Source organism: Polyodon spathula, chromosome 2 (genome assembly GCF_017654505.1).
Source record: "Polyodon spathula isolate WHYD16114869_AA chromosome 2, ASM1765450v1, whole genome shotgun sequence".
Taxonomy (NCBI): Eukaryota; Metazoa; Chordata; class Actinopteri; order Acipenseriformes; family Polyodontidae; genus Polyodon; species Polyodon spathula.
Window position 1 is genome coordinate 87,823,020 of NC_054535.1, and position 17,379 is coordinate 87,840,398.

The 17,379-nt window shown below is 36.4% G+C and overlaps 1 protein-coding gene across 1 annotated transcript in view; it reads right to left on the minus strand.

Annotated features, from left to right (window-relative positions):
• The window catches only part of LOC121327076 (F-box/LRR-repeat protein 17-like), a 104,906-nt gene extending 103,450 nt beyond the window's left edge, over positions 1 to 1,456 (minus strand). Inside the window, exon 1 of the mRNA XM_041270871.1 lies at positions 1,422 to 1,456. Coding sequence (XP_041126805.1) covers positions 1,422 to 1,456 — 35 coding nt within the window. The remainder of the gene's footprint in view (positions 1 to 1,421) is intronic.
• Between the last annotated feature and the right edge of the window lie 15,923 nt (positions 1,457 to 17,379).

A 17,379-nucleotide genomic window follows, 5' to 3' on the forward strand; every position in this document is an offset into this window, starting at 1 on the left:
GTTTTTTTCTTTCAACTTCCAAAACCACTACAAAACATTTCTATGGACCACTAGCATGCAAACACCCAGGGCTCTAGATATTGTTGCAAATACTATCAAAATCTAAAACTTTATTTTTGCAGAAATTGCACTGCAATTCCAGGTGGTCAATTCTAGCACGGAGAATAATCTTTGAAATAAATGTAAAAACAACAACTTGAATGCCAAGGAAACTGTACGGGACCATCTGGAATTTACTGACAGACAACAGTTGGGAATGTGGACCCTGTACTGTTACCACAGAACAGGACTTTTTCACATCTCCACTAGAGCAGAAAGGATTGCAACTTTGTTTTCCAAAAACTTGGATACAATAATTTACTGGTTTCTCTAACATATGCCATATGGCCGGGAATGACCAAACACTATTTACACTGTTCATTATGTGTCTATATTACACTACATTCTCTTCACAGTTCAGCTACTTAAGGAATGAAGTACAGCAGACTCCAATTTCTTATCTTCTGACTTGTAACCCAACTCCATTCTGTTCTGATGGCCAACAGAGAAAGCACCTTCCTCCCCTAGCCCCCACTCCACTTTATGTATATGTATGTATGTATGTGTGTGTGTGTGTGTGTCTTATATATATATATATATATATATATTATATATATATTATATAGAGATATAGAGAGAGAGAGAGAGAGAGAGAGAGAGAGAGAGAGAGAGAGAGAGAGAGAGAGAGAGAGAGAGAGAGAGAGAGAGAGAGAGAGGAGAGAGAGAGAGACAGAGAGATAGTGCAACCTTTTAAGTGGATAATAAATCGAATCACCATCTATTTGAAATTTCTGCGTAAATTGTACCATGTGTGGTAATTTTTGTAATTGGTATATGTAACCACTGGTGGTAAGGTTCAGAAAAGAAATCCGACATCACTTCTGAAGGCCACTAATAAAATGGTTTATTTTATTTATTTACCATATATAACCAAATACTGCCGAAGTTTGCTAACAACCTCGTTTCTGTTAATATTTCTACCAAACAATAATAAGCTAATAATAGTTTCCTTATACAAAATGTAGGGAATTATGTTTGACAGCATCATTTGCATTATTTTCCCAGACTATTATTAGTCCTGGGGACTTACAGTCTGTGTTTTTGATCCAACCAATATTTCATCATTAGTTTTCAAATATTCATTGCGTAACAAATTAAAACAATCATGACCTGGGTCCTGAATGGACTGTGGGAATTATTATGCACTTGTAGTAGTGTTGTTTTTATTTTTCCTCACCTGCGCCATGTATATAACCTAGTCCCACCTTCTGCCTTCATTAACTAAACAAGTTTGTATCGTTTACTTTTATATATTTTAATATTCATATAAAGATCTATAAAGCACATATATAAAAAGGATTAGTTATTGATGTATATTTTACCCTGTGCACTCACGCTCACAGTATCCACTGCGCATTATCAGTAACTAAACTCTGCAAGTGTTGCATTTGTTTTCAAGACTATTATTATTATACAATCAATATACAGTAGTACCGTACAAATAAACTTGGTGGCCTAAACGTGTAAACAGAATATAAACATGAGCACGGCTTTCTGCTGACTTAATAAAAACAACAACATCATCATCAGGGTATACATTTAAAATAGTACAAATGCATTGCACACTTTATAAAGACATTACCACGTGAGGGGGCTCCCTCACAATACCTTTAGCTAATTGTCCAATTGGAAATAAAAAAATAAAATAGCACACCTTTATTAACTTTCTACTGTGCTGGAGCTGCAGTGTCCCTGCACCTCGGTAACACTGTGATAGCCACTTAGGGTATGGTGTTGTCAGCTGTTTATTAATTTGTTTTATATGTATATTATCTCATCCATAACTCCGGTAAAATATAGTAGCCTACTGTACACTTTCAATCACTATATACCGCCGGCGCTATGCTAGTAAAGCATAAAGCAAATTCCCTGCTTTGATTTATTTATCTGTCATATCACTGATCTTACAAGCAACTACGATTAAAACATAAATAAATAAAAACATAAATAAATGTAATGTCATGAATCTTAAGGCATGAATCAATCATGATTGGATTCGCTAGTTACTATAGCCACCGCTTCAACAGAGTAGGTGTGTACTAAACGGGAAGTAAACTGAGCTGTTTTATCAGTCTGTCTGTACAAAGTAACCAAAGAACTTCTATGTAGAAGATCTTTGAAGTAACTGCTTAAGAAAAACCCAATCTTTAGAAGCTGCAGATAGTCCCATGGGCTTTGCAACATTACAGTTCAGTAGTCTAGTCGGACCCGCAATTTAATGTCAAGTCGACCCTGGGTTCAACCCGGACTACCACATTTTTGGTAAAAAAACAATTGGTAGTCCCACACGTCATAATATTTATAGGTCTGCCACGCCCCAGGAGATATATACAGTGCCTATAGAAAGTCTACACCCCCTTGAACTTGTTTTCACATTTTGTTGTGTGTCAGTGTAGCTTTTGCTGTGTGATTTGGGTCGTTGTCATGCAATAAAGGTGAACTTCCATCCCAATTTCAGCTTTCTTGCAGAGGGCAGCAGGTTTTCCTCAAGAACTTCTCTGTACTTTGCTCCATTCATTTTCCCTTCTATCCTGACAAGTGCCCCAGTCCCTGTTGATGAGAAACATCCCCATAACATGATGCTGCAACCACCATGCTTCACAGAAGGGATGGTGTTCTTTGGGTGATGCGCTGTGTTGGGTTTGCGCCAAACATAACACTTTGCATTTAGGCCAAAAAGTTCCATTTTATTTTTGTCAAACCACAAAACTTTTTGCCACATGGCTACAGAATCTCCTTAGTGTTTTTTGCTTACTTCAAACGGGATTCAAGGCAGACTTTCTTGAGTAATGGCTTCCTTCTTGACATGGCTTCTTCTTGATAAAAGAACGGGGGGATAGTACGTCTTGGTCTAATTTGTTGTCAACCTCACAAAAACCCTATTTGTCACATGCACACTTTGACCAGTCTAGGCCATAAAAGCCTGTAGCTCTTGCAAAGTTGCCATTGTCCTCTTGGTAGCCTCTCTGATCAGTCTCCTTCTTGCTCGGTCACCCAGTTTGGAGGGACGGCCTGATCTAGGCAGGGTCTTGGTGGTGCCATACACCTTCCACTTCTTAATAATCGTCTTGACCGTGCTCCAAGGGATATTCAAGGCCTTTGATATTTTTTTATACCCATCCCCTGATCTGTGCCTTTCAACTACTTTGTCCTGGAGTTCTTTTGAAAGCGCCTTGGTGCTCATGGTTGAGTCTTTGCTTTGAAATGCACTACCCTGTAGAGGGAACCTACAGGAACTGCTGAATTTATCCTAAAATTATGTGAATCACTACAATTTAACACAGGTGGAGGCACTTAACTTGGTGTGTGATTTTGAAGGCGATTGGTTACACCTGAGCTAATTTAGGATTGCTATTACAAGGGGGTGGACACTTATCCAACCAAGCTATTTCAGTTTTTATTTTTAATTAATTTTCTACACATTTCTAGAATATTTTTTTTCACTTGGAAGTTGTGGGGTAGGTAAATGAAAAAAAAAAGTTAATGTATTTAATTCCAGGCTGTAAGACAACAAAAAGGTAAAAATTTTGAAAGGTGGTGTGAACTTTCTACACTCTGTGTGTGTGTGTGTGTGTCTATATATATATATATTCCAGCTCTATTTATAAAAGTGAAGGTAGAATATTTTATATATTTTGTGCAACAGAAGCTAAGAAAAGTATGTATTCATCAAGAAATGACTGCATTGTTGTCTAACACATAGTGACTGTTACAATGTAAAACAATCTCACTTACAGTGAAATCTAACTTCCATAAAAGCAATTCAAAACGGCAAAAAAAGAATACTTGGCCCAGTTTATGAACACATACCATTTAGGTTGCTAAATTATACAGTACTGATCGCCATTATAAGATTCTACTTTAATTTTACACACTAATGTAACTGTCCTTACAAAAAACTCTTTCCTAACCTATACAGAAGAAACGTGACGCAAGAACAAGTAATTGCATCCTACATCATTTTGTTGCTAAGTAGTTCAACCTTTTTATAAAGCCAAATATGCTGAATCCTATCACTTCACATTTTCAAACAGCATATGGGTCATAGGTATGCTTTCTACATTTATAGAAACCTAAGTACACTGGACTATGCAAACCAAATGCTAAAATTGTATTTAATACAAAAGAAAATACCAACCTTTCCACGCTGAGCAAAAGACAGGCCGATATATTTACAGAAACCTTCATCTACTGTATGACAAGACTGCTTTTGTAGCACACTGATTCAGAAAATCTATTATCATTACTTCATTAGGCTTTGAAATCATTCCTAACATATTGAAATACCTGTAGCTTTCATTAACCTTTGTTTCTGATCCGCCCCCTGTGGCCCTAGAAATTCAAAACACGACTTATAATTCTGAGGCACGAAATACATTCAGACCTTTCTTACTCATGTAGAACCGAAATGTCCCCAAAGCTTTGGAGGAAAAAAAAAATCCTATGGCGACCGTTCGGTATTAAACTGCTAAAATACTGATAATAAAAGGCCCAGGAGGCCAGAAGTGTTCTGGATTTGGAAAGGACGATGGAATGGGATGTCAGTCAAGTTTGCAATGGCACGTGGGATTTGGAGCCTGCAAAATGGGATTGGCAGCTAGTGGAAATGGTTGCGAGACCGTACTTTTAGAGCTGTTCAGCACTTCTAAAATGATACTCTGCATGGAATTAACAGGGTATTCACATCAATGTAAAAAGCCTATGGCAAGACTACAAAAATGTCAAAATGGGGCTAACAGACTATTTAGACCACTGATTTTGTTAAAGCCTTTCCTAATACCACACCAACTCCAGTCTAAAATATGTGCCAGACACCGCTCTGATTAGAACAAATTCAAGAAGCTTACTGAGTGGTGCATTTACTGTATTTGGTTTTCAATGTCCAACACATGCTATTTCATTTTTTTCTGGATGCAAAAGAAAGTCTGTTTCGGCTTAAGCTCACTTCTTAAATCGATCCACCAACCTGTGAACCTGACGAAGACCTGTTGTGTCAAAACACACAGTTCAAGTACCTTTTTGTTTGTTTGCTCAGTTTAGTAAAAGAAAACATGTTTTATCTAATAAAATTAAGAAAATCTTTTTTTAGAAGACTACAGTAAATCTTGTCCTATTTTTTGAGTGTGCAACCAATAGGTCTCTGGGACTTCAATCTACAAACTAAGGTTGGTGTACCTATTTGAGAAGTGAGCATAAGCCCAAACAGACTTTCTTTTGTTTTAATATACAATTGCCTTTATTTACACAGATACCAGCCGTGGAGTAAACCCAATTCGTGACGTACACGTGTCTTACACACGAGAAATTCTAAATGTGTAGATATAATATATATCGTATATATATATATATATATCTATATATCTACTATATATAGATATATATCCAAAACTTAAATATATCTGGATATTTGATTTCATTTATTTAACTCGTGGAGAACCTGATTTCTTGACTAATTGTTGTTAATTTTTAAGTTGAAAATTTAGTAAAAAAAAAAAGGATTGAATTCAGGAATTCTTTCTGTTGGTGAGTTAATTTGTGAAAAAAGGACAAACTGACAGACTCTGTGACCGAAGAACCCCTCTTTTACAAGTTTACAATTACTAAAAACAAATTTTAAATGTTTTTTTTTTTCTATTTTTAATATCCTTGAGAAAGACAGCAAATTAAAGACTTGCTTTGTGGCTGACTGTCTGGAGATACTGGCTTTACAGATGCTCCCAGTTTCCTCGTCCTGACTCTAACACAAAGGTGGCTGTGGAACGAAAAAAATATCAAAACAAACAAAAAAACTTTTGGCTAACATGCACTTAATAAAAAAGAAAACCGTATTTGACTAAATATATGTATAATGTTTAAGCCATTTCATAATCTGGTTCATAATATGTCTCATGACTAGTGTCTTTTAAAGTAAACATCTGTAAGTATACATAAATGGTCACCTCTGGAGATATTCCAAAGCTATTCTCCATCATCTTCAAAGGAATTAGATAGGTTTGAAGGCAGTCAAACAGTATATATGACTCGTCTCTTAAGCTTCCTCTTTAAACTCCCCATTTAACTCACATTCCTACTTGAAACAGGTCACAAACACGGTTGTAAATTCCATATCCTATCTGAAGCACAGCTCCAAGTTTCTTTTGACTCATAGTTTAAATCTGCTCCATGGTCAAGATAAGAGTGATAGTCAAGAGCCTGTGAAATGACACTATGGTACTGCCTGAGCAATGGAAAGGAGACTAAAGAATAAGGGCATTGTCATAACCCACAAATTAAAAAACACTAAACTAAGACTACAGAGCTACAACACGTCCCACCAGTCCTAAGACAGTTCTATCAGATAAAATCTACATAATTTGAAAAAAATAAATTAAAAAAGGTTTAGAAGCCCCATACTGAAACCATACAAAATACATTTATAAATGCTGGTATACATTATACACACAATGACATTGTCACATCAAATGAGCAGATAGGTAATACACCGTCATTATCACACAGATGACACAGGTAAAGCAAGTCCACTGGTGTTGAAATGAAGGCTGGCTGTGTTGTTCTTAACGGATTGTTCCTTCTGTGCTTTGTAGCCCTGCTGCCTATCTAAAATCATTTAAAATAGCATACAGAAATACTGACAAATTATTATTTTGTCTTTTTTTACATCACATGGATGAAACGCACATGAAACGATTTTGCTGGTCCTAACTCGGTCCTGAAATAACAGTATCTATTTATACTACTGATCAATAAATGTGAACCACCTTCTAATGCTTTAAACTTCCTTATGCAGTATATGCTCAATCCTTTTATTTGACAAGATATCTTAAAAAAAAATCTTTACATTAATCTTACCACTATGTCAACAATATGCACATAAGACAGATGCACATGTGATAAGACACCGTGTTTAAAGCAATAAGATCAAACACCCAATTTAACTTTTAATTATTATCTAAAGCTTAACAGTATGTCTGGCTGCCAGCATTTTTTCACCAAAGTATCTTCTTTCATTGTTCTGATCAATTCTGACCTTTCATGTTAACGATTTAATTTACTAACTATTAGTCTAAAAACAATAGGACGCTAAAGCTGTGAGACACTTCCCTCTCCGCCCCGCTTGTCAAATCAAATGATGAAAGTAGTACAGCAGCCAATACATTTGGGACACAAATAGTTGTAACATTCCTGGGCTGTGTTTTCAACAATAAATAATTAACAAACATACTGTAATGTTTGTAGGAAGGGTACCAAATTAGGTAGTAAAAGGGAGGAAAGGAGTAGATTTCACTCGCCGGTTGTATTGTACAGAGAGTTCGTGAAAATTAAGTGTAATGACTGGGGGTACTAAGAAGAGTTGTTGTTGAGGTTTGAAATGGTACTTCCCCGGCCTCCGCACCCGCCCCGCCTCCACATCCCCTGCGGGTCCCGGTGGGGCCTCCCCCTCCGTGCACCCCCTGCGGAGGTATGCCACCCTCGCCCCCCGCCTTGGTTGTCAACACGTTGTGCACACCGCACAGGCAAGGGGGGGGGGGGGGGGGGACCGTCGTCTGCTTTTGACTCACTTACGAAACATGTTTTTCAAGAAGGATTAATCCAAAGTAAAGTTAAAAGAAAGTATTAAAAAGAAAGAAACTCCACTGAGGACGTACTTGTTATACTCTATACACTTATTATATTACATTTTGAAAGCTTGACAAATGGGCTTAGTGTTTGAAAGATAAGACAATGTAAGTCTCTCCACCCACCCTCCAGTTCCTTAAGGTGGTGGGCCCACCTTGTTTTTTTTTTTTTTAATAATCATGTAGTACGTGACCATTTAGTATATAACAACTACACAGACATTAAAACAAGCTTGTCTGTGTGAGAGAATCTGTGTGAGTGGGTGAGTTGGGTTGTTCACTGATTTGCAGGTAAAATACCTTGGTAAATCTATTTATGATACAAAATGCTAAATATTGAAACAATGCAATTGAAATACAGTTCAAAATAATTTAAATGAGTTCTTTGAGGTCTTTACTGGTACTATTTTCTTTTTAATGTCAGATAAAAACATCTCCAAAACAGTTTTCTCAGTGAACCAAATGAACAACATACAAGCCATGTATCTGAGAAAGCAGTTCAGTTCTTTGATGGCTGATATTTGCTTTTAAGGGCATCAAATACCATCATATCTTGTGCTTGGCACAGGACCAAATAATAAAAAAAAATAGACTGCTTTGAAATTCTTGTGTTGCAAGCCTTAATTTCAATGTATTAGCGCTGGAGTATTTAACAGACTTTTTCAATGTCAAAGGGAAGTTATACAGTTTCCTTTGTTACAACATAAGACACATACAGCTTTCAAAACCATGGGGAACTCCAGAGCTATTACACTGCTTATTAACTGATGAATGTTTGGAGTACTGTATGTGGTCAATGACATTTCTAAGTAAATTATTACAAATATTGAACAATACAGTCACCTAATATACAAAGCTGTACTGTTCTGTTCTATAGTAACCCAACCACATTTGTATAGTATGTTTTATTGGTATATGGAGATTTCAGTTCTGATTTGATGCCGTGTAAGAGATACTGGGATACAGGGAACACGTGTATCTTCTCAGAATGCACATCTGTATCTTCTCAAAAAGCACAAAAGCATCTTCTCAAAATGCACACCAGCATCTTCACAGAATGCACATCTACATCTTCTCAAAATGCACACCAGCATCTTCACAGAATGCACACCTGTATCTTCTCAAAATGAACACCAGCATCTTCTCAGAAAGCACAAAAGCATCTTCTCAGAAAGCACAAAAGCATCTTCTCATCTGCACACCAGCATCTTCTCAGAAAGCACACCAGCATCTTCTCAAAATGCACACCTACATTAGTTTTAGATATAATCTACCCTGAAGTTATTAGTTCTTAAGGAAATTTGGGAAATTACGACATCAGAATTCCTCAGATGTGCTGGAATCCACCTGCAATTCTATACGTCAGGGAGCATTAGTAATGCACTCAAATTAGTAGTGAAATCAATATTGTAAACAAGTGAAAAGGTTAAATATGCACAGCGGATAAAAAGTCACTTGACTATTTCACAAACATTTCACGGAGCAGTGAAACTTTATAGTGCACATAAGGCCATGTTTGCGCTCTATTACTACTTGATCAAACAAGTCTGGATCTTTTGCATGGCGGTTAGGATACTATGGTTGGGTGCTCAATGTCCTGTGTTCTGTCCATGCATTTGATTTGCGTAAAACTCATCACATTTTCAATTAGCTTTTTTGTCTATGGCTGTGTGGCTAGCAAACAGAACCTGTGTTGTATGTTTCTTGTTGTGTGTATAGATGTGATATGTTGGTAGTGAATAGTCATGTGGTGAACAACGGTGGCCATATGAGAGGGAAGGTACGGAACGATAGCAACCAGTCTGTGTAAATCACAAGTGTTTATACAAATGTATATGCGTATTGAGAGCCAAACGAGGATTATGTGACACTTCACGTGCAAGTAAAATGTAATAATATGTGAGCAAGGGGAATTGCACTTTATTAATTCACGTGCAGTTGTACTGAGACTCCAATTGAATTATTGATTAGCAATCAAGTCTAGGTACAGCTGCATGACATAAACATCGAGTCTCGGTACTGCTGGGTAAAAGCTGGTACAGTTTCACCCACTCGGTGTTGTGTGTTCAGTGAGTGGAGAACCGTGATTGGAGACGGAGGTAATAATAATCAAAGAAAATAATAGAATTTTTTATATAGCTCACCGTGTTTGTTAGTAGTCAGTCCGTTTGATTTGTTTGTTTATTTTAGGCTACCAATTTGTTTGTTTGTTTATTTTGGCTACCAGTTGGGTAGTCCTGTGTTTTTGTGTTTTGTTACAACCTTTTATTTTCTGCCTGTCTGCTAACACTAATTGAATGCATGGCGAGGACCGATTCGCTCAGCTCCACCAAAAAAAGCACCTCTTTTGTTATGTTTATTCCGTTTCTGGTTTATTGCGTCGACGTCACCAATCGGCAGTCTTTGTGACAATATGTCATTAAAAAAAGCAGAGGTACAGTATACAGTAACATTTACAATATATCATTTGTTAAATGTGTTCATTTATTTACTCAAGGAATGGGTTTATTGTAATCCAACTCTGAGGCCTTGTCTGTTGCCTTAACAACACTGGGAGGCAGTTCCTTGGCTCTGTATTAAAGTGTTTCCTGATCAATGTCCTTTTGAATGAAAAAGCTGTCAAACATTAAATCAATTAGAATGCTACCTTTCATGGTATTTTCAGCCACCAGTGTTTATTAAATATCGTTTTAAGTTTTGATAAACCTGTATAGGCGGTTGTATTGCCTCAATTTGGAGAAAATATGTTTTATAAAATCTGTGTGAATGCATGGGTGTTAATGCAACACACTGAATTCAGTCAAGACATCAGTGTGCAAAGCTCTGAAGTGTTCTTCACTGAATTATTAATCTGACCTCATTCGCTGGTGTTTTACAGATGGGATTTGGAACAGATTAAACAAGAGTGACATATGCATTGATCTGATGGCCCCATGAAGTATAAGTGAGGGCAAGGAGACCCCATGTCAAATCATACCTTAACAAAACAAACCATGCAACATACATTCAGACATCTTGCATAAGCACAATGTCGGACATTCGTTGCATAAGCCCAAGTCTCAGTCAAGGGTATTGAAAATTAAAACACACACACACACACACACACACACACACAATATATATATATAAGAATATATATATTATATATATATATATATTATATATATATATATGATTAGATTACAGTTAAGACAAGCTAAATTTGGCTTTAGTTTTTTCTTAAATATTTGTGATTAGTTAACACTTTAAATAAATTAGTGAAATATTCAGGTGCCCAGTCTACAACCCATTCTTCTCTGATCTCTCATTTTAATATGCCTTTACAAGTCTTTATATTTGAAGTCTATTGTAAACCTGTTGCTGTACTGTTTGAAAGATGATAATATTATATTGTGGCAGGGCACTTGTTTTTCTTGTGACAGAGCTGTCAATAGAAGCAGCTGTGTCATTTCATGCAGGCACTGCAAAGTACATCACCTGAGCCAAAACATTTGTTCAAAATCCAATGTAAACAGTATAATATGTCATTGCTTTGTTGCTTGGTAGTATCTTACCGAGATAGTTGACAGCTTAATTATTATCACTCAGTTGCAGGCTGTTGAAGAGGCGTTGAGTGGGCAGGTCACAGCAGTTTAAGATAGATAGGGTAAAACACTGTATAAAAATAAATACATTTAAAAAAAAAAAAAAAAAAAAAAACACACATCTGTGAACGAAAAGCGTACCCACTTGATTTCTGCATTTTGCAGTCTGGCTTTGGCACAGAGACAACAGTCCAGCTGATTCGCAGTACCGCGTCCTATGAATCGTTGTCAAGTGTGTGTGATGACCCTGTCCGAAGGCCTCTTTTTTTTTTTTTTCTTTTTTTTTTTTAAGAAAATATTTATTCCTGAGATTGCAAGAGTGCGCGATAATAATTTCTGCTTTTTTAACGTTGTTTTCGAATTCTTTTTTAAACGGTTTGTTTTCTTTAACTCTACCTCATCTGCGTGATTGGTGTGCGTACCTCCTATTGTTTGCTGTACAATTGTAAGTTTTGCCCGCTGTAATTTTACAATTTTGATATCAATTGAAAATCTCTATACAAAACCATTCTCTGAATTCCACAGTTATCCATACACGCCCGTTTTGCGCACACTTCTGAGACTACAAATCTGACGAGGAATAGATGTACGCTATGACTATGCGCGCAGGGGACATCACAGTGAAGCTAGGCGATTTCATGGTGACCACATTGACAGGTTTTACCTTCAACATTTTGTTCAGTGTCTGCGTGCCATTATGTGTTCCTCGTTTTCTAAATCTGCCGGGCACTTTATAGTACGCCAGAGTACATCATTATGAATAACAATATTTTGGATACAATTGCAGCAGACTGAATCACAGGCAGATCATGCCATGAGAAATGTATGAGTGTCTCGACAGTACTTTCTAAAAAAATAAAATTCTTCAGTGCCTCCTTGTGGCCAAACCTGATAAAAGGGGTAAATTCAAGCATGTCCATGGCTAGATCTCTGGCTGCCAAATTCAACGACAGGGAAATGGAATTGACCCATTAACCCCACTTGACGAATCATCCACAAAAAAACAGGATTGTTCTCAGTTATTCAAATTAGATTTCCCTTTGGAAATACAATATTTTAACTTCGCCTGTTCTTGATTTCATTCTGACAGACAAAACAATGTAAGTTATACTAAAACTAAACTGTCTGTTTTGTTACATTCAATTATTAGTTGTTTACTCCCATTTTTTACACACACACACACACACACAACACCACACACACCCACACATATATTATATAGTATATATATATATAGATACCAATTTATATAGATATATCTATATATATATAATCAATATATAATTATATATATATATATATATATAACATATCCTGCCGTGTTGTGGATATATACATACCTCCAATGTTCTGATTCAAACACAGGCTCCCTTGAGAAAGACATGTACAGCATATCAAAACGTTGGGCAGCTGGCTATTTAAGCTAATATATATATTATATATAGATAAATATATATATATAATATATATATATATCTATATATATATAATTAAACGGTATGTGATTGCTAACAATCAGGAAGACCCTCGAAAGTTTGCGTAGAGAGTTTAGAAAGTCATAAATGTACAAATTATACAGGTTTTGTGTTTGAAATGCTCGGTGAATTATTGTTGAAAATGTAACTCCAGTGGTCGTCATTTGCTTAGATAAGTCATTTCATGGAGTGGGTTGTAATTTATCAAATGCCCAGCAGGTGGCATATATGTATTAACTTGTACAATGCAATTCAGAAAGTTGTTCTATCAAAATTAATTGGTGTTAAAATATGGTCAGTTACTGTTACACAAACCAATTTGAATGGATGCCTATGACTCAATAGTTAAAAGAAAAACATCCTTCCCTTTAAACAATACAGTATGCCCTTGTCATGAATATTGCAGTTATTCATAGGTTCCACTAGGTGGCAGGGTTTAAACAGCTGCAGAGTTATGATTTGAATAGAATGAGGAAAGCTATACAGGACTTAGGATTCTCAAAGCAGCTGAAAGCCAGGAAAAGGGAGATTTAGAGAACAATGATGACTCAATATTTGAGTAACAGAATCCAGAACCACACAGAATAATTGCAAACTCCACTCCTTTGAAAGGGAAGTGTAGAAAAGAAAGACATGTGATACTGACTCTTTTATGAAAGTAGCACTATGAAAACATGTATTATATGGGTTTTGTATCAAAAGCCCTATAAAGTTATAGCAAGACAAAACTCTGTGTTTCCAGCACTGATTCCCTAGCCTTGTTACCATTATAGTTAACTCATAAAGGAAGCCTTCAGGATGAACTTGCACATGGAGGCTTATAAAATGCAATGCTATTCACTCCAGATAAAGTCTAACTGTATTGTACTTCACAGATGTGACACATTAGGAAAATGATGTAGATGTTTATTCACTCACCATACAACCACCTACACAATTACGACAGTGAGGGCTTTTATTAGAGCAAATCTTTCCCCTTAGGTCTTTCCTTTCGCAATGAATATCACACTTCCTGTGTATTTACATTTGCCAATGAAATCTAGGATCATTTTTACTTGTTTAAGTAAAAATAAGTTTTATTAGCAGAAGTTTTACAGTTGTCTTTGTTTATCTTCATTATCAATTCCAGGTCATTTTCGAATGAACGTCAAATTCTAGAAGTATTTAAAGGGGCGTGACTCACCTTGTAAATAGCTGCTGCACGGTATGCAGGGTGAGGGATGCCAGTTGCTGATGTTGGCTGGGGACTCACTCTTAGAGTTAAGGGGGGGGGGGGTGTTTGTCTAGAGGTAGTTCACCTCTTTGACCCCTACTGGTCAGGACACAGATTTCCAACGGTGAGCCCTTGCCTTCAGGTTTTATTAGCTTGCCTGTTGCTTCAGCTTGGCAGGTGAAAATCCAGGAAACGTCCGTCACTCTGTGTAAGTATAATTCGTACCATTTGACCGGAAAAAAAGTTGACCCAAGAAGAGAAAAATCACGATGAGTGTCCGTGCAGTTTAAGTGGTTACCTTCAAATTATCCAAACCTTTAGGAAACTCGAAAAATTTAGGATTACTATGCATTCTACCAAGCTTGATAGTTTGGAATCCTGTTGCCGCTTTTTAACTATATATATATATATATAGTATATATATATATATATATATATATATAGATATATATATATATATATAATATAGATATATATATTTTTTTTTTTTTTTTAAAATTTTCCTTGTTTAATTCTCAAATCAGCGTCACGGATTAGTCGTTGTATGAAAAATTACATGTTTATTACGTTTTAAGTAGACAATAAGGCATCAATCACTCAGGTGGAGTGAATTTAATTTCAAAGCAACTGTTGATCATTAATTCATCTCCATAGCCCTGTCACATCAAAGCATACATCAGCCATGAATCCTTCCTCTTGCTACATTGCATTCCTGGGCCATTTTAGCACTATCCACAAGGGGGCAATACAGTGTAAAGGAGACTGTGCACCTCTTATTGTTTTTACACCTTAGTGCTGAGTTTATTTTACTGAAACAACAAAGGAACCTGATCAGTCCTTAGGGAGGATATAAGCAAGTCTATGTATTATATGTTGCATTCAGACTGAATTGTAGTCAAGGTTAGTTGGTTTCCGGCTGTTCGGGAATCTGGAAGGAAGTCAAGGCCTCGAGCTGAAAGAAAATGTTAGGTGTACAGAATGTTCTGCACTGACATGGTGTTGTGTGTCTGAAATCACCTAGTCAGAGCAACGAGTCGCTCAATTTATCACCCACAGAATGAAACTGAAGAAGCCTGGCCAGGGATCAGGATGAAACACATTCTTGGACCTTTATATATTATTTACAGTAGAAGTGCAACAACACCAAATCAGTTGTGATCAATTCAGATATTTTATTTGTGGATTTAAAAAAGCACAAACAAACATATAATAACATAAATATCCCCTTTACCCCCTAAGATGTTACCTCTACAGTCCAGAATGGTGCACTGGTAAAATGGCTGCCCATTGGAAGAGGTATAGATCACAGGCATTGTATGTGTTTTGTAGGCCTATAGAGAACCTTAAATGTTTGCCAGTAGAAGGAATATAATTGGATCCTGGTGACCTTGCACTAACGCACCTGCTCTACAGAAGATGGACTAGCCTGAATTCGTACTTTTAATTCACGTAGACAAATAGTTAATGCTTGCCTCTGTTTTAGCTTAATTTGAGTTTTTATATTTTTTAAAGTTATGAATGAAACTCTGAGGGCACCTATTGTTAAAAACACAATCTTTTTTCAGCCTAAAGAACAGAAACAGTCCCTCATATCCACTTTGTCAATGGTAAGCTTGGCATTACCTGAGAATTTATGACTGTTTAAAGTTTATTAGCTTGTGTGCACAGGCGCAACTCAACGCTTGTTCGGCAACACTACATCTGGTTGGACCAACAGCAGCCGAACATACAGTATAAACTTCTATTAATACAAGAAAATAACTTAAGAAAATTGGATTCCTTGTCCTTAAGCAACTTATTTCTTCAATTCTGACCTGTCTCTTAGTCAGAGCTTTGCCCGCATGGATCAGTGAGTTGAGGAAACTTCTTACCATATTAGGCAATGGAATTTAAAACATGCCACGATTTTCAAGCAGGCCTGTGGTCCAGCAATGCCCCGTGTTCCCTTGCTGCAGCACCCTGTGAGGCAGACACACTCTAGATCACTGTTCTAGCATTCTTCCTGAGGACGTGCATCCTTCTCAAAGCCACTCAAACAAGGAATAAGAGCAGATGGATTTCAAAGTAGACATATTTAACATATGCAAGGCTTAAAATTGTAGCAAGCGTACTCAATTTAAGAAGCATTAACTATCAAATATTGGCCATTATAACCAGCAGAGGAAACAAGTAGTGATTCTATTGATAGTTTTTCATTATTTCAATGCCACAGTTCCCATTGGTGTTTGCTTAGGATGCTCTTCATTAACATTTAACATCATGATACAGATTGATATCAATGTTCTTTTCCTCGTTTTACAAGCCATGATAAGCAGTGTTAACAAACATATATTTTAAGTTGGTGCTCATTGCAGTGAGCATGAGAAACCAACCCATCAATACCATGTATGAAGGAGTAAGATGTTTGTCATTTTCAAGAGGTAAGTACAAAGTTTGGCATTGTTCAAGTTACAATTTCTGCAGTCCTATAGCAATCCTTAAAAAAACTTTGGTAAAGTGTAATATAGAAAAAAAGAAATCACCGGCAAGCACATTGAATCATTGGAAACATGGTTAAATGAGGTAAACACCACCTGCCAGTTAAAATATAGGGTTTTACATCCCCACGTGTTATCATACCTTTCATTTTCATTGTTAATATCCTGACAACTTCTTACACTTATAACTTCAAAGTCTTTGAAAGTTATTTTCAACTGGGGTTTGAGATCTGTCTTCAGTGGTTCTCAACCCTGATGGGGTTGGATTGTCTTCGTGCCCCCCCCCCCGGTGACCAAGACGACCAAAAAAAACAAGGTTGGTGTCAACGGAGTTAATGATTAAGCGCGGAATTCACTGCTCTCCCGCCTCCATAACGAATTAACAATGAAAATATTTTTTTTAAACAGTTTAGCTTAAAGTTGGAGAATTTATACAATTTTATACTTAACTTAAAATCTCCATCTGTTTAAAATAATTAAAATGCTCAGATTAGGCATATTAGTTCCATTAAGGGTTCAATTAAATAATTGAGAGCTCGGTTGGAACAAAGGACATCAGGACAGTGGGTTCCCAGGACCAGGGTTGAGAATCATTACTGTAAATCATTGTGGGAAGAGCGTTTTTTTTTTTTTTTTTTTTTTTTTTTTGTAAAGTCTGTCTTTTTTTCTATTCTTTTTTTTTTTTTTTTTTTTTTTTTGTAAAGAAAAAACCAACCGGGGGGGACAGAAAAGATAAGGAGTGTTTAGTACCTAGCAAATAACGGACACAATGGACAAACAACCCGTTATTAGGAAGTGGTAGTACGGTCTAAGGCCATTTTGGAAAGAGCTTTGAAACAGTTGTCAAAGTTAAGTGTAAAAAGTTGTCAGATGTTAACAATATCTAGAAAAATTACAGGCACGTTATTTAAACAG